We start from the raw sequence: 23966 nt of genomic DNA, 5'->3' as shown, positions 1-23966 counted from the left end.
CTAATTGCACCAGCATCTTTCCTTGTATTGAGATTTAAAAGTCTAGAGGAAGAATTGCTGAGAGGTCTTGCAGCTCCCCAGGTGAGCCTGCGATGCCTGCCACTACTTAATCCTCCCCGTGTACTCCTGCGAGTGACTGTGATGGGGACGAGGACATTGCAGTGGCCCAGAGAGTCGCCAGGGCTCAAGTGGTCCCTGGCAGAGGAGGTTGCACATCCCCCCTGGGAGCACGGCAATGGCTGCTGCTGGGCCACAGGGAGTGGGACAGAAGCCACTGCTGTCCCCAGCTCCTTGCAAAGGCTGCGGCACTTCTCCCCTTCCCCTGCCATTTGCACCTAGGTCTGAGGCTCTTGAGGGCGGCCAAAGAGCAGAGAGCTCCGCAGCTGCAGAGCGATACCCAGACATGTGGGGTGCCTTTGTTTGCCTGGGTGAGCAGCCAAGTTGCAGCCCATCTCCAGCTTCGTACCAGCTGCAGATCTAAGGCAGCTGACTGGTCTGCCAAAAAAACAAAACACGTCGAGGACCAGGGAGTGGCTTGTGCTAGTGCTGAATAATGATGATCCCAGCACGCTTATAAAACAACGAGGTGGAGAGCTCACCACAGAGCTGTTCCTTGCAGCCCTGTCCTCCACAGAGCATCACTCCGCATCGTCAGCCAAGGTACGTTTCTGAATTAAGAGATTCAAAATGGGAACTCTGTTTGTGTCTGCAGTGGGGTCCATGCCCTGCGGCTGGAGACAGACTGGGCTGTTCTTTTAAACTTGGGGAAAATGCTACCGCTGCTCCTGTGGAGGAGTTTCTGGCCAGGGAAGCAGAGCAGCCCTGTGCTGCAGGGTCTGTACACGCCAACCTGCCCCAAGCAGAGCCCAAAGCACATGGGCAGCGTCCTGGCTCCCGGGGCTGCTTGGGGATAAGCAGCACAGCTCCCGCCTCTGCTCAGCAGGAAAACCTGTCCTTTCCCTCCTCGCAGCATGTTTTTGGGGGTCGGTTCATATTTATATAACTACTTGTTGGTCTCTTCTCCCAAGTAGTTAGTGATAGGACGAGAGGAAATGGGCTTAAGCTGCGCCAGGGGAGGTTTAGACTGGAAATTAGGAAAAATTTCTTTACGGAAAGGGTGGTCAAGAATTGGAACAGGCTGCCCAGAGAGGTGGTGGAGTCACCATCCCTGGAAGTGTTCAAAAAACGGGTAGATGTGGCACTTTGGGACATGGTTTAGTCTAGTCTACCCTTGACTGGCTTAGAGTAGACTTGGTAGTGTAGGTTAATGGTTGGACTGGATGATCTTAAAGGTCTTTTCCAACCTAAACGATTCTATGATTCTATGATTTATTTGTTGCTCAACCAACTTTCCCACCCTGCAGTGCTGTGTACATCCTGGCACATGAAGACTCCCGCAAGAGGCAGCTGCTCTGTCCCTCCCACTGCCTTGCAGGGCCAGGCAGCCCTGGCACACGTGGCGATGTCCCTCTCGCCACGCAGGCTCCTGCATGTGTACGCTGCTCGCTTCCATGTCCCAGGGCCCCAGATCTGCCCCAGCTCTGGAGCATGTTCCTTGTGCTCCAGCATTTTGTATCAAACATCTCTGCATTTCCCCTTGCCTCAGCTTTGGACAGATGATGATGCTCCTGTGTGTCCTCGGGCATTTATCACCCCTGCATCTTGCCAGGTGTCAGGTGTGGGTGATGGGTACAAGTACTCTCACCAGGCATTGCCTTGCTTCCAGCAGAACTGCTGGGCACAGCCTGAGCACAGGCAGGGCTTGAGGCCATTTTGTGCTGGGGACTTAATTGTCATAGCGCCGTTGTGCTCTTCTCATGATCCTTTTCTCTTTGCTGTGCCCCCAAGGTGCCCTGCTGCAGACATCCTGTCCTTCTTGCTGTATTTCACACAAAGTTCTGCTCCAGGGAGGCCCCAGCTCAGCTTTTTCCTCCTCCCCAGGTCCATTTCCTGCCTGCATCCCGGCGCAGCCATGCTGAGCACGGTAGTGCAGCTCTCAGTCCTGCTTGGCCTCCTTGGCTTTGGGAAAGGCCAGATGTTTCACATGGGACCATGCCCAGATCCACCAGTCCAAGAAGACTTCGATATCAACAAGGTGTGAAGAGCTTTCTAAAAATCTCATGGCAGGTAGCGAATTAGGCTAAGGGGGCATAGGAGCAACAGCAAACTGCCTGGGTGCAGGGCGGGGTTGGCGAGTCTGGTCTCAATGCCTCATGCCAGAGCCACCAGCGTGGGTCTGCGGCCCCGCTAACCCCCCGCAGCCTCCCATGCCTCGGAGGTGGATGCTCGAACAAACCGAGCAGGAGAAACCGTGCCGGCAAATAAGCCAGGCTGCTCTGCCTCAGCCCTCCTGTGCTAAAAGCGTCTCTCTGGACTTTCTCTTATCAGTATTTGGGGAAATGGTACGAGATAGAGAAGCTGCCCTCAAGTTTTGAGAAAGGAAGCTGCATCCAGGCAAACTACTCACTGAAGGAGAATGGGAAGTTCAAGGTGATCAACAAGGAGCTGCTGTAAGTGTTTGTGTTCGGGCTGTGTCCTCACCGCAGCTGTGGCACTCCTGTCACCTCTCTTGCTGTCCCAGGTGGTCATTTTTCTCCAAATTGCCTGTTTCTGGGTCTGGGGGTGCTGGGGGCAGCACTCTGTGATTGCAGTAACTCTGCCAGGATAATGGGCTTTGCTGCGGTTACAGCAGAGATGTGGGTCTCTGGTGTCTGCCTGTGCTTCCCTGGGGCTCAAGCAGGTCTCCTTCTTGTTGTCCAAGGCGAGTAGTGAGAGAATAGATCAAATGCACACGGTGATGGCAGGGTGAAATAGCGTGGGTCTCCCCCCTGACTGATTTGTGATCCCCAGTGATGGCTGAGAAGCCAGATGCCCTGGGTCCTGTCCCCGGGGGGTTATGGAGCTGGTTATGGGATGGCAGCCATCACCTTGTGCCCCTGCGTGCTGAGAGGTGCCTGTGCCCTGTGCTCCTCTCTGCTCTGGAGTAAAGGGACCCGATGAAAAGGGGCAGGGAAGGTGAAACACACGGGTCATTTTTACTTAAGCAAGTATTTGTCAGCCTTTTTTCTGGAGCATTGACCTTGCACTGGTAGTAACTGCTGTGTAAGGGGATCCGCAATTGCTGCCCATTTAAATCAGTAAGCAAAGTGAAGGCACTGATTGTTCTCTTTATTATACTTGATAACTTGCAATTTTATCCCAAGCTCTTCTGGCTTTTTGCATGGGCAGATGCAGATATTAATTTATCTGTTTCTATCACCAGCCCCAGCTGCCATGGGGTGCTGCTGAATGAATGAGAGGGAGCGAGCAGTGAATGCAGCGCTGTCCCCTGCGCTCCTGGCATGGCATGGGGACTTTGTTCTGGCTCACAATAACAACAACGCAGGAACACATCCCTCGTGTCTGACAGAGAGCAGCGTCCATGCCGCTCGCTGACCGTGCAGGACTGTCTCTGCAGCTCCACTGCTAGGGCAGCGCCTGGCAAACAGCTGACCGTTTATTTGCGCCTGCATTAATCTGCAGGGGATTAATCTGACTGTTGGTGTCACCGCTTTAGCAACTCAGTCAGGAAATATTTTGGGTCAGGTGTGCACTGTGCATGGCTCCAGCATCAGCCTCTCGACCTCTGCTGCTGGCAGCATTAGCTTCTGCCTCCTTGGGTGTTGCTGTTTCACAGGGAAGCGTGAAACATTTCTGCCCCCCAGGCAGCATCCAGGTCTTGAGGCATCTGGGGAAAAATGCAATTATAAGACAGGCAGCCCGAGTCATAGGGCTTGCTGCCAGCAGGGCAGTGCTCTGAACCAGCAGCAAAGTAAACCCTGTCTCACCAAGCAGGGACAGGTCATTTGTATGCAGAGGAATGTGCCGTGACCTGGAAAAATCACAGGTGATTAAACAGGTGTGAACACGTGCCTTCAACAAATAGCAGGAGTTGAGCTGCTCCCTGGCACATCCGAGATCAGTGCTGGGATCATCCCATCCCATGCGGAGGGGCCTTCCTCTCCGTCTTCTCTATCACCGTCCCTGTGGCACTGAAGCACACCCCGCTGGCAGGGGCACTTGGAGAGAGGCACCCTGGGGTGCTGGGGTGGTTTAACCGGGGACAGCATTTGCCCCGCTGCGTCTGGCCCAGGATCTGGTGTGCCCTGGGTGCTGCTGGAACCATCCCCAGGGCGAGTTGTCCCTCCGGGGATGCTGTTATTAGCTGGTACATGTTTCAGCCATCTCTTGGCAGGCAGATGCATCAGGAGGGATGATTTAGTAGAAGGAAAAAAAAAAAAGTTATTTCAAACTCACCTGATTTTAATTCTCACCTTGTCATTCTTCCCTTAGTTCCAATGGCAAAGTCAATGAAGTTGAAGGAGAAATCATGCACATGGATGTAAAGGAGCCGGCCAAGCTTGGCGTCCGCTTTAACTGGTGTAAGTGTGTGGCTGGGAGGCTCGCAGCCTGCGCTGGCTCCCCGGTGCCCGCCGGCCTCAGCAGCGCTGTGGTGCAGGCATCGCGGGAGGGCAGCGCCTGCACGAAGCAGGCATCACTGCCGTGTCATCAGGGGTACAAAATTTGCAAAGCAAGAGGCAAAGCTCCCCTGATGACTTCAGTGCAGCACGAGGGGGCAATGGCGAAGGGTTAGGACCAATGTTGTGACCAGCAGGCAGTGGTTTGGTGATATTTATAAATCATTTACAGCAACAGGCCCTGCAATGGTGGAGCACTCTTCACCAGTGTATCTGAAAGCAAGAAAGATCAGCAGTATTGCCATCCCTCCAGGTCCTCTCACAGATGGGGACAGGGAGGGTGGGAGGTGGGGGAGGCAGCCCCACAGCCGCTCCAAGGGCCACGAATAGGCTTGTTTTTCTGAACACAGCGGTATAGCTACTACCCCACCCTGCCTCTGCTTACGAGTGCCTTTTAATAACCATTAATAATATGGTTTTGTTTGCTTTTTCTTCCCTTGTCAATGTAACACACAACAGGGCCCTGGTGAGATGCCACGCGTTTTATTCATGTTGCGCAGCGCTTTCCTCTGTCTGCAGCAACGCTTTGGAAAATGAGCAGAAGTCTCCCCTTCGCTCCCTTTTTATTCTGCTCCCTCACACCTTTTCCTTGGCTGTTTCATAGCACTCACAGAGACCGGTTATTTGGAGAAATGGGTGGAGCAGGGGTACTTGCAAAGGATATACAATTATTGTTCATGAGCACAGCCAGACTTAATTATGCGGTGCTAAGGCATCACCGGCAGCCATTTCACCTGCAGCGTGTGCAACCCCAACCATCCTCACTGCATGCAAGCCCCAGAGAACAGCGCCTGGCACTCCTAAGTGGATCAGAAATAAATCCCGGGGCGCTTAGGCCTGCCTGATGGTTTGAAGCTGGAATGGCTGACCCTCATCAGAGCAGATGCTTTGGGTGTAGCAGCCTGACGGAGAACAGAATTTGGCCCGGGGGGCTGGTGCTGGTGGGATGGGCTGAGCCGAGCCGAGCTATACTGATTCCCACAGCCTGGGCTCCAGCTGGCTCCGTGGGACAGGGCACCCAGGGCAGTGGGTGGTGGGGAGGGAGGTGGTGGCTCGTGCTCCTCAGATCACCGGTGTCAGCTCCCAGCTCTACAGCTCCTTCCTGCCAGCAAGCACCCTCACACGGGTACAAGCTGGGCTGGCTTTCAGCGGCCCGGCCAAGCTGCTCAGGTCATAGTGCTAACTTTCCAGCAAGTCCTTCCTAGTCAGGGCTTTGTGGCTTCTCAAGACCCTCTGGGCAGAACAAGGAGTCCTGATAGGCTTTTATGAATTATAGCTCCTTGTGCTGACCACAGTCATGCCACTCAGGAGCAGCAAAAGTGGGAACAGCACCAGGAACCATGGCTCCAGTGCTGCAGAGCAGTCCAGAGTCAGTTACCCATGATGTTCACAGTGCCCTTCTTTCTCCTAGTCATGCCTTCTGCCCCTTACTGGGTCATCTCCACCGACTACGAAAACTACTCACTGGTTTACTCCTGCACCAACATCCTCTGGCTCTTCCACGTTGACTACGCCTGGATTAAATCAAGAGCTCCCGAGATGCACCCAGAAACCGTGGAGCACCTGAAGAGCATTCTCCAGTCCTACAAGATTGACACTGAGAAAATGATGCCCACGGATCAACTTAACTGCCCTCCCGAGATGATGTAACTCCTGGCACGCAGTAACACAGCGCCAGACCAGAGATAGACTTTGTTGCTTTCTTTATTATCCATTAGAATTTCTCTGTGTAACAGAGAAGCGTAATAATCCTTTTGCTAACGCTAGTTTGCCAGCCCTGAGTTACTCCTTGCTGTTGTTCCCTCTGTCGCTCTCCCCGCTTTTTCATCTTGCTCTGACTTTTGCAGAGTAACTTTTGACTGATTCAAAGCTAATGGGTGAAGAAAAGAAACCCTGAAGTGCAGACGTGAAGCTCTGACGTTGCTGTGAGTCCTCCAATATGTGGATGGGAAAGGGTATGAGATGTGATGTGCAAGTATTAGTCCCGGGGGAGAACCTTTTGTCATGTGCCCACAGGTTTGTTTCCCATTTTTGTCTTGATGCTTCTGGGCCTGCTAGGAGTCTATGGTGTCTGAGCTACATCGCAGGCACTGCCTTCCCAGCGGCAGCGCCCAGACCTGGGGGGTCGGTCCTGCAGCCTGGGAACGAAGACTGGGGGTCTTTCATGTTTTCTGGTGCAGGCCTGTAGGTGTATGTTACTGCCAAGTCAGCAGACCTCCTCGCTAGAAATTGGATCTGGCCCTTTGTATTTAAAGTCTGAGAAGTCTAAAAACGTTCAGACATTGAGCGTCGCTCCATCCCCAGTGTCTGTACGTGACCTGCCTCAAGTGAAGCTGGTCCCGCACTCCCAAGGAGTCAGCTCTGAGAGTACCTGTAAGCAGACAGAGAAAGACGGGTCTGCTCCCTTGTTCTCTCCTCCCAAGGCTTTTCCTGAACACCAAGAGATGGCAGGCTCTGCCTGACATCCCACCGCTTCCATACGTGCCGAGTGCCCGCTGGCACTGCATCTGCCCCGGCATGTGTTCACCATGCACCGCGACAGCTCTGCTTGAATAGCATCGATGCAACTCATTAAAAATGAAATAAAATACCTGCTTTGGGGCTTTTGTACCTTCCCAGCTGCATGACCTTTTTGAGCGGGCTGAGGGGGGGCTCAGCGTGCAGGGTCTGCCCCTCCTCCAAGGCCATGGCACTGCGAGAGCAGGGATGCAATGCAACACAAGCAACCATGTCTGAAGTTAAATCATAGAATCATAGAATCGTTTAGGTTGGAAAAGACCTTTAAGATCATCCAGTCCAACCATTAACCTACACTACCAAGTCTACTCTAAGCCAGTCAAGGGTAGACTAGACTAAACCATGTCCCAAAGTGCCACATCTACCCGTTTTTTGAACACTTCCAGGGATGGTGACTCCACCACCTCTCTGGGCAGCCTGTTCCAATTCTTGACCACCCTTTCCGTAAAGAAATTTTTCCTAATTTCCAACCTAAACCTCCCCTGGCGCAGCTTAAGCCCATTTCCTCTCATAAGCCCATTTCCTCTCGTAAGGAAAATGGTTTGCTCCAGGAGCCTGGAGGTCTTTCCAGCTCTCTGGGATCGGATGTGTGGGCTTCCCCCATCGCCTGAGCCGTGCCAGCAAACCCATGTCGTGGCTTTGGCTGGCGGTGCCCCCATCTCCTGCTGCTTTTATTGACGTGAAAAAACAATGATGTGGACGTAGAATACTGTAAATCTGCAGGAAATGTTCTACACTTAGCGTGGTGGGACCCCGATCGGTATGGGTGCGCAGCAAAGGGCTACAGGAGCCGGGCCGGAGCCAGTGTTTCACTAATGGTTACCAGTCGGAGGAGGCTGAGATGGGAGGGAGGCCTTGCAGGGACCAGAAGCAACCGCCATGTTTAAGCCGTTAGCCCTTTAGACTTTTAAATCCTCATGCTACAGTTCCTGTGACAGAAAATCAAACGCTCCACCCGCATCGTCAGGCTGTAGGGATGACATCCCTTACCATGCCTGGAGGTGTTCAAACAATGGGTAGACGTGGCACTCTGGGACATGGTTTAGTGGGCATGGCGGTGTTGGGTTGATGGTTGGACTGGTGATCTTGGAGGTCCTTTCCAAACTTAATGATTCCTAGTTTTTACTTTCATTAAAAATAATCCAGCCACCAAGCCAGGAAACATGAAGTTGCTACTCCACCCTTAACTGGTTTAGTGTGGACTTGGTCGTGTTAGGTTAACGGTTGGACTGGATGATCTTAAAGGTCTTTTCCAACCTCAACGATTCTGTGACTCCGCGATTCCATTCTGCGCAGGCCCAGGAGGGGCCTGGGCCGTTCTGCGAGCGCGGCCGCAGCCTCTCCGCACGGCAGCGCCGAGGGGCTCGGGGGGCTCCCTCAGGGCGGGTCCGGCGGCGCAGGAAGCCCAGAGGCGGGCACGAGTCCCCGCGCGCGCGCGAGCGCCTGCCGCGCGCCGGAGCCCCGCGCGTGCCCCGCAGCCCCACGGGAGGGCGGGGGCCCCGCGCGCGCAAGGCGCCGGTTGCCGCGCCCAGGCCGAACGCGCGCGCGTGCGGGGCAGGCAGGGATTTGGGCGGTCCGCCGGCCGCCAGGGGGCGCGCCCCTCCCCGCGCCGGCGGTTGTGACGCGCGGCGGCGCCGGCCGAGGGGCGGCGGAGGCCGGAAGCGGGCGGGCGGGCGGCGATGGAGGCGCCCTCGGTGCCGGCCGCCTCGACGTCGGGCGCGGCGGGGCGCGGGCCCATCAAGGGCATCCTGAAGAAGGGCGGCGGCACGCTGTCGGCGGGGGGAGCGGCCCCCGGGGCGCGGCGGGCCAGCCCGGCCCGCGACGAGGACGAGCACGGGTGAGGGCCGCGCCGAGCCCAGCCGGGGCCCCGGCGGTGGTGAGGCGGCGGCGGGCCTCCCCTCCGGCCGCCCTGCCTTTCCTCGGGGAGAGGGCGGTCTCCGCGGAGCGGGGTCCGCCGGGCGGCGGCCCCAGCTGGGGATTTCTGGGCCGTCCCGGTTTTCCGGGACGGCGTCAGGTGGGCGGCGGGGTGAGCGGGTCGTTCCCGTGCGCTTCCCGTGCTGCGGCGGCCCTGGGGCGCGGTTCCCCGTGTCCGTGGCGGTCGGGCGGGGGCAGCGCCCTGCCCGGGCTGGAGCAGGGCCTGTGTTAGGAAAGGGGAGCCGGGGCTGTGCGCCGGGGGGGCTGCCTGAATGAGGAGAACGGAGGTGCTGGGCTTGTGGCTCTTACCGCGAGTGCAGCGTGGCAGCTGAAGGAGCTGATGTGATTCTTTGCCGTTTATGAAATACCAGCAGAAGCAGTATTACCTTTAAATGCTCGTTCAGAAAGACAAACAGAGAGGTTTTACTGTTGCTACGAGGATATGTTGCAGTTTGGCAAATAACGCTTTGCCATAGGAGATGTATTTTCAGTCTTCTCAAAGGTAGCTTATTTCTCTGTAACCAGAAGCATGTCTCTGGGGAGAGGACTTCTGCATTGAAACATAAGTAAGATGTACTCCTGGTGGTGCAAGATTCATCTGTAAAGATCTCACACTTGAGAGTATGCACTGGCCATGTCGTTTGTATTCTTTATGACAAGAAAATCTTGATTTAATTGTAACATGTTGAGTTAGTCCAAATGTGCAGGGGGTGGTCTTTAGCCAGCCAGCAGCTTCCACTGACCAGTAAGAATTCTTGCACTTTTCCTGATGTTAGCACCCAGTATGTGCTGCCTAACATTGCTCTGAGACTCCATCACATTGTGATGACCAGGATTTAATCTGAACTCTATGTTTCTGAAATTGCTTTTGATGTTTTTCTTCATTTGGGACCTCACTCTTGCAAGGAGCGAAATAATGATAAAATAAAATGGATGTGCAATTTTTTTTTTTTTTTGTATTATGGTAATATTCCTTTCCTCTTTGCCTAGTTAAGTCATGAATGTAGTCTAAAGTCAGCAAGGTAAGAACAAAAAGCTTTTGGTCTGCTGTGTTGCCTATGTTAACTGCTCCTGCTTTCCAGGGAGAAATTATTGCAACTGAAGGAATGAGATGATGTTTTTGAAGGAGGTGAATGTAAGTAGCAATATGCTGCACAAATGTTGTGATTTTTTTCCTGGTCTTTAGTGGTAACTTAAGGTAGCACAAGGTGTTTACTGCAACACCAGACATAAAGTAAAACTGGCTGTTGGTAGGCTCTATTTCATTTTCTGCAGTCCCTTTTGTCCCATCTTGAAGAACGATCAGAAATTAGAGTACAAGCTGATGAGCTGAGTGTATGGGTGTATTGGTTAGAGTACACAGTAGCTTCTTTCAAAGCAGTTAAGTGGGCAGGAGTCCAGCTTCTATTTCCCCTTTACCAATGTCAGTTGATAAAGTCAATTCGATTAATTCTGAAATTGCCTTGCAAGGTAAAGGATATTGGCTAAACCTGGCAGGCTGCATTAGAAAATTTTCTGGAAAGATCAGTATATGGTATTTAAAGCTGGTTTGTGTGCAGGTATTACTTTTGGTTGGCAACAGTTCATTTAAATCAGTGTTATTTCTGACTTCAGAAAAATAATTTTGTACTTAAAAGAACAATAAGCAGTACAGCTGTGATTTTCCTTTAAGATTAAAAATTAGTTTATAAATTAAGCTATCTGTTTTCTTCATGTGCCTCTATCGGCAGCCTCTCTGCTTATTTCTAATACTGAAATTCAGATCTGAATACCTTTAAAAATAGCTGCACATGAGAGAGCTCAGAAACTTCTTGCCTGTCAAGGTTTGGTCTCAAAATAAATGATTACATATATTTAAAGATGTGAGAGAATACAAATGAGCACTTCTGAGATTTTTCAAATCTGATTTTCCTAAGGAAGATTAGATTTCATATTTCGGTATCTGAAGGGGTATCAGGAAGCATTTTCCTGTGATGGTCCTAAGCTCTATCATTAATGTTAGGCTGCTCAGGCATGCCTAAGCATGCTAAATGAGACAATCAAGGGAGGTGTGTGTTTTTAGAGCATTTAGTCACCGTCCTGTGATGGCTTTTTACATGGAGGGGTAAAATGACGCGTTTGTCTGTTTGCCACTAAGGATAATTTTTTTTTCCTAGCTGAATTTTAAATTGCGCTTTGGGAGGTGTTCCACAGCTAAGGCTTTTAATATTGGAATCTAAGGTTAAAGAAATGAGTTTTTAAAAAATAAACCACTAAAATCTTCCTCAGTCTTGTATTTCTAAGTTACTGAATTGCTAGCTGTAGGCTGTCTAATTTCAAGAGCAGTGTATGCCAAAGAGATTCTTCTAAGGTTGCCAATGTTATTATTACATATTGAGTTGTGAGCCCAGGCAATAAACCTTGACGTGCTTTGGCCAAGTGTGGTGAACACAAAGCACGTGATGGGAGTTTCTCCCACCTGTCATATTTCCTCTTCAACTAAGCTCTGTCTCTTTATAGGGGCTGCGTACCATTGTTTGACTGCTGCGGCTAGTAAAAATTCTCATGCGCTCACTGTGTAACCGTATGATCATCCCATGTTAGTCACAGATGAGCTTTAAGCAGGTGATTAGCTGATGTTTAACTGGTGATTTTTCAACTCCTAAATAGGTAGGTTTGAATAACTGGCATTCCTAGACTCGAGCTCTTTGTTATCATGAAGCTCATGACTCTCCACCCCACCAGAGCAGGCAGTCTGACTCACATGCTGTCCGCTTAGGTTGCAATTCTTGTGTTGCAGTTGGAACAAAACGATTAAATAGATCTGAAACCTCAAACATGAGGGTTTGGCATTGGTTACTATATGCTAAGGGGATTAAGCTCACTTAATTTGTATTAATTTCTGGAGTATAAGTCTGTGGCATGTAGGATTCAGCATTAACTGCTGCATCTGGTTTTTTTTTTTTTTATCCCTTTAGTTTTTACCCATTGTATTATGCAGTGCTCTCCATAAATGTGAAATTTAGTTTGTGCTTGGAATTTTGCTTTATCAGTTTTATTTTACAGATAGCATTCTGCTGAAGAGCAGTTGTATTATTAAGACTGAATATATTTTTCAAATCAGGTAGTTTGTTATTAGAACAGTCTGTGTTTAAGTAAGAGTAGTTAAGTTAGTCTTCTAGCCAGCTGCTCCCCCCTCCAAAACAAAACAAAACCCAACAAAGCCCTGTAACATTTGCTTCCTTAAATAATAATTTGCAGCGCTTCAGGAGTATGTTAATGCATAAGGTAATATTAAATAGTGGAATTATTTTACTCTTCTAAAGCTAAATTTCTTTAGTCTAAGGGAAAGACCACCTTGTATGAAGTCTGCGATAACCCTTTTAGAGAAAATGTGCAACCTGGTAGGTTCAGTGATTAAACATTTCTGTGGCTTTTGGATCAGTGGAGGGGTGACTCTTCCTCTGGCCACAAGGTTATTGCTTTCTTTGTGGTTTATATATTTTGTCAGTCCAGGTGGACTTTTGTTTCTGCAAATATACATCAAGTGGTACATTCTCCGATTAATTGGGGAAATTCTAAATAATGTAACATCACTGGTGCCTGTCTGTGTAAAATGTGAAACTCCCTCAGCTTAATTACAGGAGTGAATCAGTTCTGGTTTATGATTCCACTCTAGGATGACAAAAGCAGTATTAATAACCAGCTTGTTCAGTGCTATTTTTTTCACTGCAGGAAGTTATTTGTTGGTTGGTATTGTTTATGCAACAGTTTCGCTAATAATCATAGCAGTTCACTGAGAAGAGGTGAGGTGGAAGTCATTTGGTTTTGTTGAAGTGTTGTGGGTTGTAATAAGAGGAAGAATGATTTTACAGTAACTTGTTACAAGAGCAAACAGTTAATGGGACAGTGACTGAACAAAACCGGTAGTGTCTTGAGAAAATATATGTATATGTATGAATAAGAGTACATTTATAGATCACTGAGTTTATTTAGCTATTGTGAATTGTTAGGGAAATTAAGTTGCATTGGTAATTTGTCATGACTTAACTGAAGTATGTATAGAACAGTGTTTAATAGCCATACTTTGAACATGCCTGTGTGTCATAACGATATTCTTTGAGCATAGTATGTAGTAGAGGTCAAAAGAAGTTCTAAACATTCCTTTTCAGTGGCCAAACAGAACTAATTGCTTTTAGAATATAAGAAAACTTAACTTTGTTTTCTTATTTCAGTAAAAAATCCCAGAAGTGGGATGAAATGAACATCATAGCTACGTACCACCCAGCAGGCAAAGATTATGGCTTGATGAAAATAGATGAGCCAAGTACTCCTTATCACAGGTAGGCTTGCTAAACTGCTGCCCTAAATGATGCCAAGTGACATAGTAGTTTTACAGAAAAATTGACTTTATGCATGTTGTAGTATTTACTATAGCTGACTGCCTGATAGACTGTGCAGGCCTACTGGATATATGCAACATATTCAGATTTACAAAGCTTCCAAATAAAGGTTTGTAGCTATTGAGGAGAACTGTCAAAAAGGACAAAGTCAATTTTTAGAAGGTTTATGTCTAGCAGGCTTTAGGCTTTGAATGGAATAAATAAGTCTGACTTGTATTGATTTCATTTTTTTCAGTTAACATCTGTGTACTAGAATATAAAGTTGTCATTCATATCAATATATAAATTAGATTTGGAAAGTTTTTAAAGTATTGAAGGAGTCTTAATAGAGTGTTGTAAGGTTTTGACTGTTTTGTCAAGCAAATTTTAAGCAGCAAATTATTGATAAAGGCTACCTTCTTTGTTTGCCTTCCAAGCATGGTAGGAGAAGATGATGAGGATGCAGTGAGTGATTCAGAATCAAATGAGCCATTAAGAGCAGATGTGCTGAGTAAAAAGTAAGTATTGTCATAGAAAATTGACTGAATGTTAAGATGATTTACTCTTTCCTGGAGTGTTTTTTCTTTATGGAGAAGCATTGCTGGTTTCTCTAGAAGTTAAACTTTTGCTATTGTCAAATTAAGTAGTTTTCGGTGGTTGATAGTGCCACTGGTACTTTAAACCTCTTGCAGGTTGTTAGTACACATAAATATGGCAAAAATAATGAACAAAGCCATTTGTATGAGTGTTCTGAAACTTCATGTATTTTAAACAGTGAAAAATTTGCTGCTTCAGTGTTTTGTATTGCATATTTCAATGTAGACTGGCAGCTGCAGCTGAAGGTAAAGGACCCAAGATTATAGCAAAGCAAGAGGAAAGCAGTGAGGAGGAGGAAGAGGATGAAGAATTAACACCTGAAGAACGAGGTAGGCATAAGTTGTTTTCTTTGTTTTGGGTGGTTTTTTTTCCGTACTGTCGTGGTTTAGACCCAGCCAGCAACTAAGCACCACGCAGCCGCTCGCTCACTCCCCCCTACCCCAATGGGATGGGGTAGAGAATCAGAGGAGTAAGAGTGAGAAACACTCCTGGGCTGAGATAAGAACAATTTAATAATGGAAATAAAGTAAAATAGTAATGATAATAATAACAATATAATAATGATGATAATAATAATAATATACAAAGCAAGTGATGCACAATGCAATTGCTCACCACCTGCTGATTGATACAGAGACAGTTCCCAAGCAGCGATCGCTGCTCCCCGGCCAACCCCCCCCCCAGTTTCTATACTGAGCATGACGTCACATGGTATGGAACAGCCCTTGGCCAGTTTGGATCAACTATTCTGCCTGTGCCCCCTCCCAGTTTCTTGTGCACCTGGCAGAGCATGAGAAGCTGAAAAGTCCTTGACTAGCATAAGCAGTACTTAGCAACAACTAAAACATCGGTGTGTTATCAGCATTCTTCTCCTACTAAATCCAAAACACAGCACTATGCCAGCTACTAGGAAGAAAATTAACTCTATTCCAGCCGAAACCAGGACACCTACAAATAGTTTCAGATTTTCAATAAGAAATATTTGGGAAGAAAAGGTACTCTGTAACAGAAAAATGTTGTCATTTGAAAATGGAGATAGTCCTTGAAGGATAAGTAGAAGATTGAACAAGTACACTGGTTGTAATCAGGACTGTTTGGTTTGGGATCTACATATAAACAGGAATTTGCTGTTACTGGCTGCCCCCTTGTATACAAGCTTAAGATGTGGGAATTCCTCTTAAACCTAGACTTCTCAAATAAGAAACTCTTCTGATTTGGGGGTGAGAGAGTACTTCTTAATCTGAACATATTTCAGGTAGACTTAACAATTCAATGAGTACCATTGCAATTAAGATGCTACTAATTGCTTGCAAACATACAGATGATATTTCTGTTGTTTTCAAAGCAACTGGTAGATGGATCCAGCAGGAAATCTATGTTTTATTCTGAAGCAAATTGCCTCGTATCTTCAGCAGAGATGTTTTATGTTAGCTTGGGTTAGAACATTTTGAAGGAGTCGTCAAACAATAATACTTCTAAGGTTTCAGGCTTGTGTTATCTAGCTGTTGCATCTCATCTTTCCTGGCCCCAACTTTGAGCGTGTAACCTTACTTTTCTAAAGGAATAAAAAAACCAGTGTTTGGGCTGCCAATAAGCAAAGTTTAATTTAACTATAATGTGTTACTGCTAGACCTGTTAATGTTTAATATATGGAGCAAAGTTAGGCTTCAGGCCATGGGGAAAGTGGAAAATATTCTCTTCTACATGTGGTAAATATATCTCTCATAACTGGCCTTTGGCAGCTAGCCAGGAGTCAAGTCGGACATCTGCAAAAGTTCATCTTGTATCCCACCAGTAGGTCTCAATTTGTCCTTAAGTTTACTTAGAAACAAGGCTTGCAAAACCTTGGAATTTCATATGCTGTTACTAGATGCTTCTCTTGGTTCAGACTTACTCTTACTTGCAGACAGGTTCTTTTAAAAGTGCTTCAGCCATTCCAGTCCATTAATTACTATCGTTTTCGTAAGTCAGACTCATTTAAAAGAACACTCCACTGCTTGAAGAACATAATTTTAATTCAGTGATTGCTTGATCATATAATCAGCGGACTTTCAAGGTAGGAATAAATTTGACCTAAGCAGCAGCTAGTTCCTCTCTGAAGAGGAAATAAGTTAATTTTTTTTTTCTTTTTTAGAAGGGAAGAAATGAATGTTTGCATTTGTTTGTCCACAGAGAAAAAGAAACAGTTTGAAATGAAGAGAAAGATGCACTACAATGAAGGACGAAACATCAAACTGGCAAGACAGCTCATTGCAAAAGAACTACATGGTGAAGAAGAGGATGATGATGAGGATGAAGAAATGCGTGATGCTGCAGATGTAGAAACAATGAATACAGAAGCTACTGAACATGGTGAGCTACTGATTCACCAAAAAGCTTGTTTAAGTACTGGTGGTCCTTTCAGCTGTTGGGAAATGAATACAGTCAAGTGTGAGAATGAATAGAAAGGGTACAGTATGTATGTAACGCTCAATGTGCAATACTGCATGCTGTCTTGATAGGTAGATTTGTAGCACGGTACCAAAACCATCAGTATTGCTAATTAAGTGTGTGGGCTCTTGTTTGTTGTGACATAACAGAAAAGCAAACACCTCTGCTTTGTACTATTTCCCCAGCATAACTGACTTTTGGTGGTGAAGTTTTAAAGGAAGAGTTGTCTTGTACAGAACACTTAAAAGCTGTGGCCACATGAGAGAGACTGGCCTTATGTTGTCGTTCAGTTCCCATTCTGCTCCCAAACTGTCCTGTAGCCAGCAACAGGAAACTAGCACGAATGTTTCCTCCCTGTTGAGAGGACTGTATCTAACTTCCTAAGAAAGAACTTCTGCCTCTCTTACTGTAATGTAAAACTGCTGTTAGGACTTCAGCATGCACTTGTCCTTAAGCAGTAATGTTAATTTCTATAGTATGGGAAAAGACCCTCAGTTTTGCTTTTAGTGCAGCTACTGGAAGAAAGTCTGGGACTTGTAGCTGGGAGCTGTTTCTGGAACCTGCTTCAGGGCTGTCTCTTGATAGGAAACTTATAAAACTATAGAGGCTGACACCTTCTCTTTCATCTTTAAGCTCCTCTCTGGGTGAAAAAGGTAGACTATAATAAAAGTCTTTGATTTTTGTGGTGGCCTTCTAGTGAATAATTACAGCTGTTCACTACCCACCTCTGTGTGTAACAGCACTTTGAATAATTTTATGGCACTGAAAAAATAGACATCTGTTGCTCATGAGACTAGTGGCAATAAAGTCTGTAAGCCTCATTTATCTGTTGCTTGGCAAAGCTATGAGACGTTAGCACAATCTGCAGACTTGGGAAGATGCTGCATGGGTTTAACTTGGTTCACATTTGCTTTTCACAACCATGTGAACTAGGAACTCCTCTAAAATTAGTTTAAATTCCACATGATAAAAAGGTGATTTGCAAAGTTCCGTGTTCTTAAGTTCTGTGGATTGCACATTTTAGTCCCATTATTTATTACAGGAGGACTAATGCCTTCATAATTGCTCTGAGAGGGTCATTTGATATGTCTGAGACCCATTAACGGACTGACTTTATCCAGTAACTTACCATATGCCTTATAATGGCTATTTACTAGAACTTCACTCTCCAGGGGAAAGGAGGGCTCCAATAGGCAACCTTATGACCTTTCTCCATGGCTTGAAGCTGCCATCTCTCTGCACTCTGCTGTAAAACAGAGGCAACTCCGCTCCCCAGCTGCATGCTCCAGTGGAAAGAAGGCACACCTTTGCAGCATTTTTCCATCTCTATTGTTGAAGTCCATTCCACCTTGCCTCATAACCAGCTTCAGAGCCACAACTGGTAATTATCAATTTTAGACTGCTCATGGCCAATAGATTCCATAAATATAACTGTTTGCCAGTTTATCAAACCATTCACTAACTGGTTCACCTCCACACCATGGCATATAGAAATACTTTCCATTAACTTGATGTAGTTCTCAATTCTTCATTTTTGTTTTGTATCATTCTGCTTAACAAACCTTGATGTTTCATTATCTCCTAATCTCTGCATCAACTATCATCGCTTTTGGTCTTGTACTTGATCAGTTCTTCTGAGGTTAAGTACTGGTCTCGCTTTTGTAGCAGCTGAATGCCCTCAGACTGATCATGTGTGATTCTTTGTGGCAAGGTTGGTCAAAGGATGATGGAATATGGACAAAACTGTTAATAAATCTCTCTGTCTTCTACTGCCCATGTTTTAAGAAGTTCCTACACTGAGCTGATAAATGTTCAGCAACATAGCTGTGTTAAAGTAATGTCAAAGCTTTACTGAAATCACTTTTTTGAGATTATGTCTCTTTATCACTCTCATCTATATTCTGAGGGCACAAAAGAATCTCCTTATTCATAAATGTTAATTAAACGGGTGTTAGAGCTGCAGAACATTTCTCAAATAGCTGGTTTTGACACTCGCTACTTGGGGTTTTTTTGCTAGTCTGTGCTTTTGTCATGCCATGCTTTTGGTTGTATTAAGCAATTGGGTATTTAAAATTGCTTATTTTATTGAAAGTATTTCAATTTGGTTGTTTCCTTCATGGAAGTGGACCAAAATGCTATTCATGTTCTTGTTTCTGAGATTCCCGTTTGGACCGTAAGCGTGTGGAAAGATTATTCATCTGGATAGCTTTTGAAGAGCTCCTCGACTTCCAGTTACTGTATTTTAAAGTGCTTTCTTATAGAGCAGAAAAGGAGGGTTTTCTTTACTCAGTGTATTGGGTGATGCAGGAGCTGATTTTTGTGATGGCTTATTTTGGCTTCACTCTTAAACTGACGCTTGCTTTTAACTGCAAAGGAAATGTCTGTCTTTTCCTGCATGTTGTATTTTAGCTACGTTTTGATAATTTCTTCCATTCAACTTCAGTTCTTCTGAAGTTACGGAGGTCATCTGGTGATGTGGCTGCCACTCACCTATTATGTCTGAGACTGTCAATCTATGTAAGTGAGAGCTGGCATGCAGTCTTTTTATTCCAGTGAAATAACATGACTTTTATAGCACTGGTGATCATTTCAGGTAAAGATGTGATGTAAGAGGCATTTCTTAGTGGTCTGTTGTGACTCTAGGGCTCCACTGGCTCCTGGGTTGTTTTTCATGCATTTGAGACCCTCTCCTCACTTGGAATTTTTTTTGTCCATGAAGGTCCTTTAAAGGTTCTGTGCTTCTCTTATCCGGTGCTCCTTTCTACCCTATAATTCTGTCTGGTTTGTGTTTGAGTAAAACTAACAGTACTCTTCTAATCTCTACACTCTCCCTTTGAAGAAGGGGTTAAAGACTTAGGACAGGTTTAAGAAGGCTTCTGTCAGATACCACCAGGTCTGCTAATATGAGTTGCACTTCTTGGTTACAGACTGAGATATCTTGCTGATTGAAATGAAGATGGCCAGTCCAGTCAGTGATGGTGAGAACTGTTTGTATGTTTTTGCCCCTGTCTTCATTGTGAGCTGCCAAGTGTTTTAAGTGGATGGGTCATTGCTTTATGGCCTCAAGTAGCTGTAACTTATCCCATGCGCATGGATCCTAGCAGCCAAGTTTTTTAATGGAAAAGAAAGTTCAAGTGTAATAGACTGCATTAGGATTGCTTGTTTCAGCATTTCAGCTTCTCTGGAATTTCTCTGGCTACTCCCTATTTATGACTCCATGAACGATGTAAATAAACTTTGCCAGCAAAATGGTGACCTTTGTTCCTCTCCACAAACACTTTTCTTTTAAAAATTCTCTTTGAAATCACTCAAGGAAAGATTCCTGATGTAGGTATGTTTAAGCATGCTGATTTCAATGCAGACCTGTCTTTAATTCTGCTACACAAAAGTATCACATACAAGGGTGTGATCTATAGCAGTTCAACTGACAAGCAGTAAAACTATTGTTCTCTCCTTTTGGTTCATTTAGCATTCATTGCTATGATAACCCTGCTCAGATACTGTGGATCAGCTTAGCTGTCAGCTGACTGGGTGTGCTCTTTTGGCCTTTGGTAGATACAGAATGCATTGTGTTTTCTTCACCACGGTGAGCATCTCACCCTAAAGATGACTTAAGTGAGAAGGCTGGGAGCAGACACAAATTGGTTCTGCTTGTTAGCTATGCTATTCACTTGTTAAACTGCATTTGTTACCAAGTCTAACTTGTGCTGAAGCCTGACTTTTTTAAAGATGATTATCATCTGGATGTGGTTTTTGCTGACCTTTGCTTTATGCCGCTGAATTTTCAGGTGCGCATATATATATACACACACATATTTTTTTAATATACATATGTAGTGAGCTTTCTCATATGAAAAGTACTAATTGAGAAGGAGCTTTCTCTGGTTTGTTGCTGTTCTTTGGCTTAAACCCACGAGTTTAATGACTTCCTGAAAAACACAACAGACTGTGCTCCTTCATTTATAAGCTTGTTTTGTTTTAAAGTGTCTCATCTGGAATTGAAATTTGATCTGAAAAGTGCTTGTGTTGCAGAACTAACGTATGAGGTTCCTGAAAATTGATCTCTCTCTTAACTCCTGGGTTAAATCCTCCTGGTTCCAGGGGTGGTGAGCATTCAGTGGTTGGTGTGCTGAACAATGGTGTTAGCCATTTCTTCAGAACACGAGGGTGAAATAACAATTTTCGAAGTTTCTGCACTCTCAGAGTAAAAGCTTGTGGGTTGCTAAAATGGGTTGGCAAACATTATCTTTGGAGAAGCAAAGATGATTTCAGGAGGAATTTTGTGCGTGTGTTGAAAATATTCAATGAGTGTGGAGAATTACGTATTTTTTGTAATCTTTCTTATGCAGCACATGCTACTCGTGACCAGCTGGAAAGTAGAGCACACAGCATAGAAGAAATCTGTCCAGAACTGTAACTGCTTGTCAAAGACACAAATACAAACATCGCTTCATGATTTTTGCAACTAAGGCTCTTAAATATTGAGAAGTATATCAGTTACAATGTTGTATTGCCAAGAATGTTAATTTTAGACTTGTCCATTAGGCAGAAAAACCTGTCTAATTGATTTATTCTTGTGCCTAGTATTTCATGGAGAATACTGCTTCATAATCTGTTCAACCAGAATGGCATTCCCTGTATGTATAATGCTGATTATCTTGCATAATGTACTGTTAACTCTTCATGCTTCAAAACCAACGGTATCTTTTGGTTTTTCACTATTTATTTGACAGTGTTCTAGGTGTGGTATCTCTTATGGAAGGGTTTGGGATTCAAGAGCCAAACGGTACAGCATATATCAGATTGACATGCAAGCTATTTATCAGATGTGTTAAGCAGTTTAAAAAGGGATTATTTAAGTCTTACAACTTTTTTGTAAAATGTTGACCTGTTAATCTAGATTTCAGTATGTTGTTACCTGTACTTTCCCAGTCTTTACAAGAAGAGCTGTATTATTTTTAAGAGTGGTGTTTGGAATCAGTTGCTAGTTTCTGACTAAGGCAGTACTAACGTGTGGTGGAGGGAATGTTTTTACACTGGAAGTGTGCTAACTTGAACTTGCATTTAAGTGTCATTATCTCTTCCGTTGGGACTGGATGTTTTGTGGAGTGCTCTTTGGCTTATCATGAGAACATGGAAGTTCCCTCCAACTTTTCTCTTAAAACCACATCCACTGTCAGTCTTCTGGCTCTTGTTTCAAACTTTTGGTCCTTGCCAGTTGCATGAAGAATGCTTGTGCTACTAGCACCTGAGGAAAAACACCCAAACATGAGCAAATCCACATCAGGACTGTGAAGATGAGCTGAGTTATAAAGATAACTGCTGATGATCTCCTACTCATTTGGGGTTGGTAACCTGCATACTGAAAACCACTGGTCTAAATCTTCCTGTATCCATTGCAACTTAGAGCAGCTGCTTTTGTAAAATGAAGGCTGTTTGGAAGAATAGAAGGGAAACTGCCTAATTCAAATACTTGTTTACAGTGTGGTTGTATAGCCCCTGTAAAGAGGGATTCTGAACCTCCAAATTGCTGTAAACAACTTCCTACTTGGTGGAATTTGAATGGTGAATGTTCCAGTATTCAGAGTAGTTCCTGGGTTTTATTACACAAATTAAGTATACACTTAAGCTTTAGCTTGGTTATGGAATACAGTGTATATCTTAACTTTGATCTGAATTTGATATGTTGCAAAAATCCATATAATTATATGGATCTATTTTAAAATGTCTTTTTGTCCACTGTATATGTGAAGTTTGAATAAAGGAATGAAAGTTATTTTACAGTTATATGTATTCTCAAGCGTGAGCTTTCATGAAATCCCAGCGAGATTGAGAGTGAATAAGGCAATAGGATGCTGTCCTTTGAAAGATTTATACAGGAATAATTCATTAGAATGGATGCATTGCCAAAGATACCTGTGAGTTGTGCTAATTGGGTGTTGTAGTGTGCCTTTCCCAACTATCTCCTCTCCTTAGTAGGTAACAGAGTTGTCAGTTGTGGGGTATTTAGTTTTCTAAGGGCCTGAATCAGGATGAATAGCATCTTTTCGCAAGAAAGAGCTGAACTCTTGATTCAGCCCAGTGTGGTGATGCTAATTTTTCAGTATCTAGAATGCTATTTCTCCTTGTATCAAACTTTGTCCCTTCTGTAGAATAAACAGGGGCACAGAGTAAGCACTTAGATACTTCTGACTCCTGAAGTCACTTACGGTAGCTTTAAATTTGGCTCCCAAGAACAGAATTTCAAAACTTAAAGTCTGCACCCTTTATATACCAGCTTGCAATGTTCAGACTGTTGGAATGTCTGCACCGACCTGTATTTCAAACTGACCAGCTGATGTCCTGGTCTGCCCCAGCCAGGGCAGTTAAGTCCTGCCAAGAGAGTGGCAGCACTCGGCAAAGCTGCGTTAACTTTCAGACTGGAGCGTGAATGGGTCAAGATTTGACCAATGTGCATGGGTAACGCAGATGTCTTCTGTGATGCTCTAAAACAGGTAACTTGTACTTTGTGGTAAGTACAAGTGGGTACTTTGTACCTGTAATTACAGAATCATAGAATCGTTTAGGTTGGAAAAGATCCTTAAGATCGAGTCCAACCATTAACCTAGCACTGTCAAGTCCACCACTAAACCATGTCCCTAAGCACCGCATGTAGATGTCTTTGAAATATCTACAGGGATGGTGACTCCATCAGAAACAGCTCTTATATGAGCAAATGTCCTGCTCTCCTTCATCCCCCACTTTCTGTGTCCAAGATTACATTTTCATTTTGGGACTCAGCGGGGGTACTTTCTACCCTACAATGCCTACAGAGCACTTTGTTAAACAAAAAAACCTTTGCTAACTTCCAGTGAAGACCTTTCCTGTAATGGCCTCCAAACTCCTGGATGAAATGGGGACATAGCTTTGAGGGAGGTACAGTATATGTAAACGAATGAAGATGGTTTTAAATGAACCTCAGAATGTGTAGTAGGTCCCTTCATCAGTCAGATGATTCCAAGCTGTCTGGGTGATTTTTCTTCCGTGCCACCAAGCCCCCAAGTTTTAGTTAGATGCCGCTTTGGAACTTGTACTGGTTTTAGTTACGGGTTTTATTAAAGGCTTTGTTCTCTTCATTCTCTTTAGCGCTAGCCAAAATTCTGTTCGTGCTTCTTCATCTTGCTCACCTGGAGTGCAACCTGATGTACCTGACGCTGCTTTTAACTGAAAGGCTTGTTTACTTGATTTTATCCAGGTTTACACCTTCACGTATTCTAAAAGCTAGAATAGGCAAGTTTACTTTGCAGTAACTACAGATACTCTATATAGGTTTGTTTTGGTTTTGGGGTTTTTTTTGTTTTTTTTTAACAAAGGGATGTCTGATTTCCTTCTGTTCTGGAAATAGCAATTATAGTTCCCTACTGAAGGGGGACACGAGAAGAAATGCCTTTTCTCTTTTTATATTTGATGGGGACTTAGCTTGCATGCATGTCTTTAATCTTGGGGTGCATATGGTAAAGGCTCATTCGTACAGTGAAGAGTGGTGTAAAGAGGAAACAGAAGACGCACAGCCCTTATTAACGTGGACATTGAACTCCACAGCATCATAATTGTGAAGCTTCTTGCACAGGTTTAAGTCCTCAAGCTGCAT

General features: G+C 45.2%; 2 protein-coding genes across 6 annotated transcripts; both read left to right on the top strand.

The window, feature by feature from the left end:
• Positions 1-1972: 1972 nt before the first annotated feature.
• On the top strand, positions 1973-6167 carry APOD (apolipoprotein D). Its single transcript, XM_009480837.2, has 4 exons — positions 1973-2095; positions 2389-2510; positions 4333-4421; positions 5929-6167. Exons 1-4 carry the CDS (start codon positions 1973-1975, stop codon positions 6165-6167), a joined length of 573 nt encoding a protein of 190 aa, XP_009479112.2.
• Positions 6168-8713: 2546 nt separating this feature from the next.
• Positions 8714-23665, top strand: PPP1R2 (protein phosphatase 1 regulatory inhibitor subunit 2). Of its 5 annotated transcripts, none has more exons than XR_012831305.1 (8): positions 8714-8871; positions 13163-13270; positions 13747-13827; positions 14132-14235; positions 16079-16258; positions 17509-17717; positions 19264-19314; positions 20686-20723. XR_012831305.1 is itself a non-coding variant. In XM_075716458.1 (7 exons), exons 1-6 carry the CDS (start codon positions 8714-8716, stop codon positions 19266-19268), a joined length of 636 nt encoding a protein of 211 aa, XP_075572573.1. In that variant the 3' UTR covers positions 19269-19314; positions 20686-20723. The 5 variants fall into 5 exon arrangements, 2 of the variants coding, with proteins under 2 accessions (XP_075572573.1, XP_075572572.1); XR_012831303.1 differs by having other exon boundaries at positions 17494-17717; XR_012831304.1 differs by lacking the exon at positions 19264-19314 and having other exon boundaries at positions 17494-17717; positions 20686-20721.
• The last annotated feature ends 301 nt before the right edge of the window (positions 23666-23966 follow it).

Source organism: Pelecanus crispus, chromosome 9 (genome assembly GCF_030463565.1).
Source record: "Pelecanus crispus isolate bPelCri1 chromosome 9, bPelCri1.pri, whole genome shotgun sequence".
NCBI classification, from domain to species: Eukaryota; Metazoa; Chordata; class Aves; order Pelecaniformes; family Pelecanidae; genus Pelecanus; species Pelecanus crispus.
This window is presented reverse-complemented; position numbering and strand designations above follow the sequence as displayed.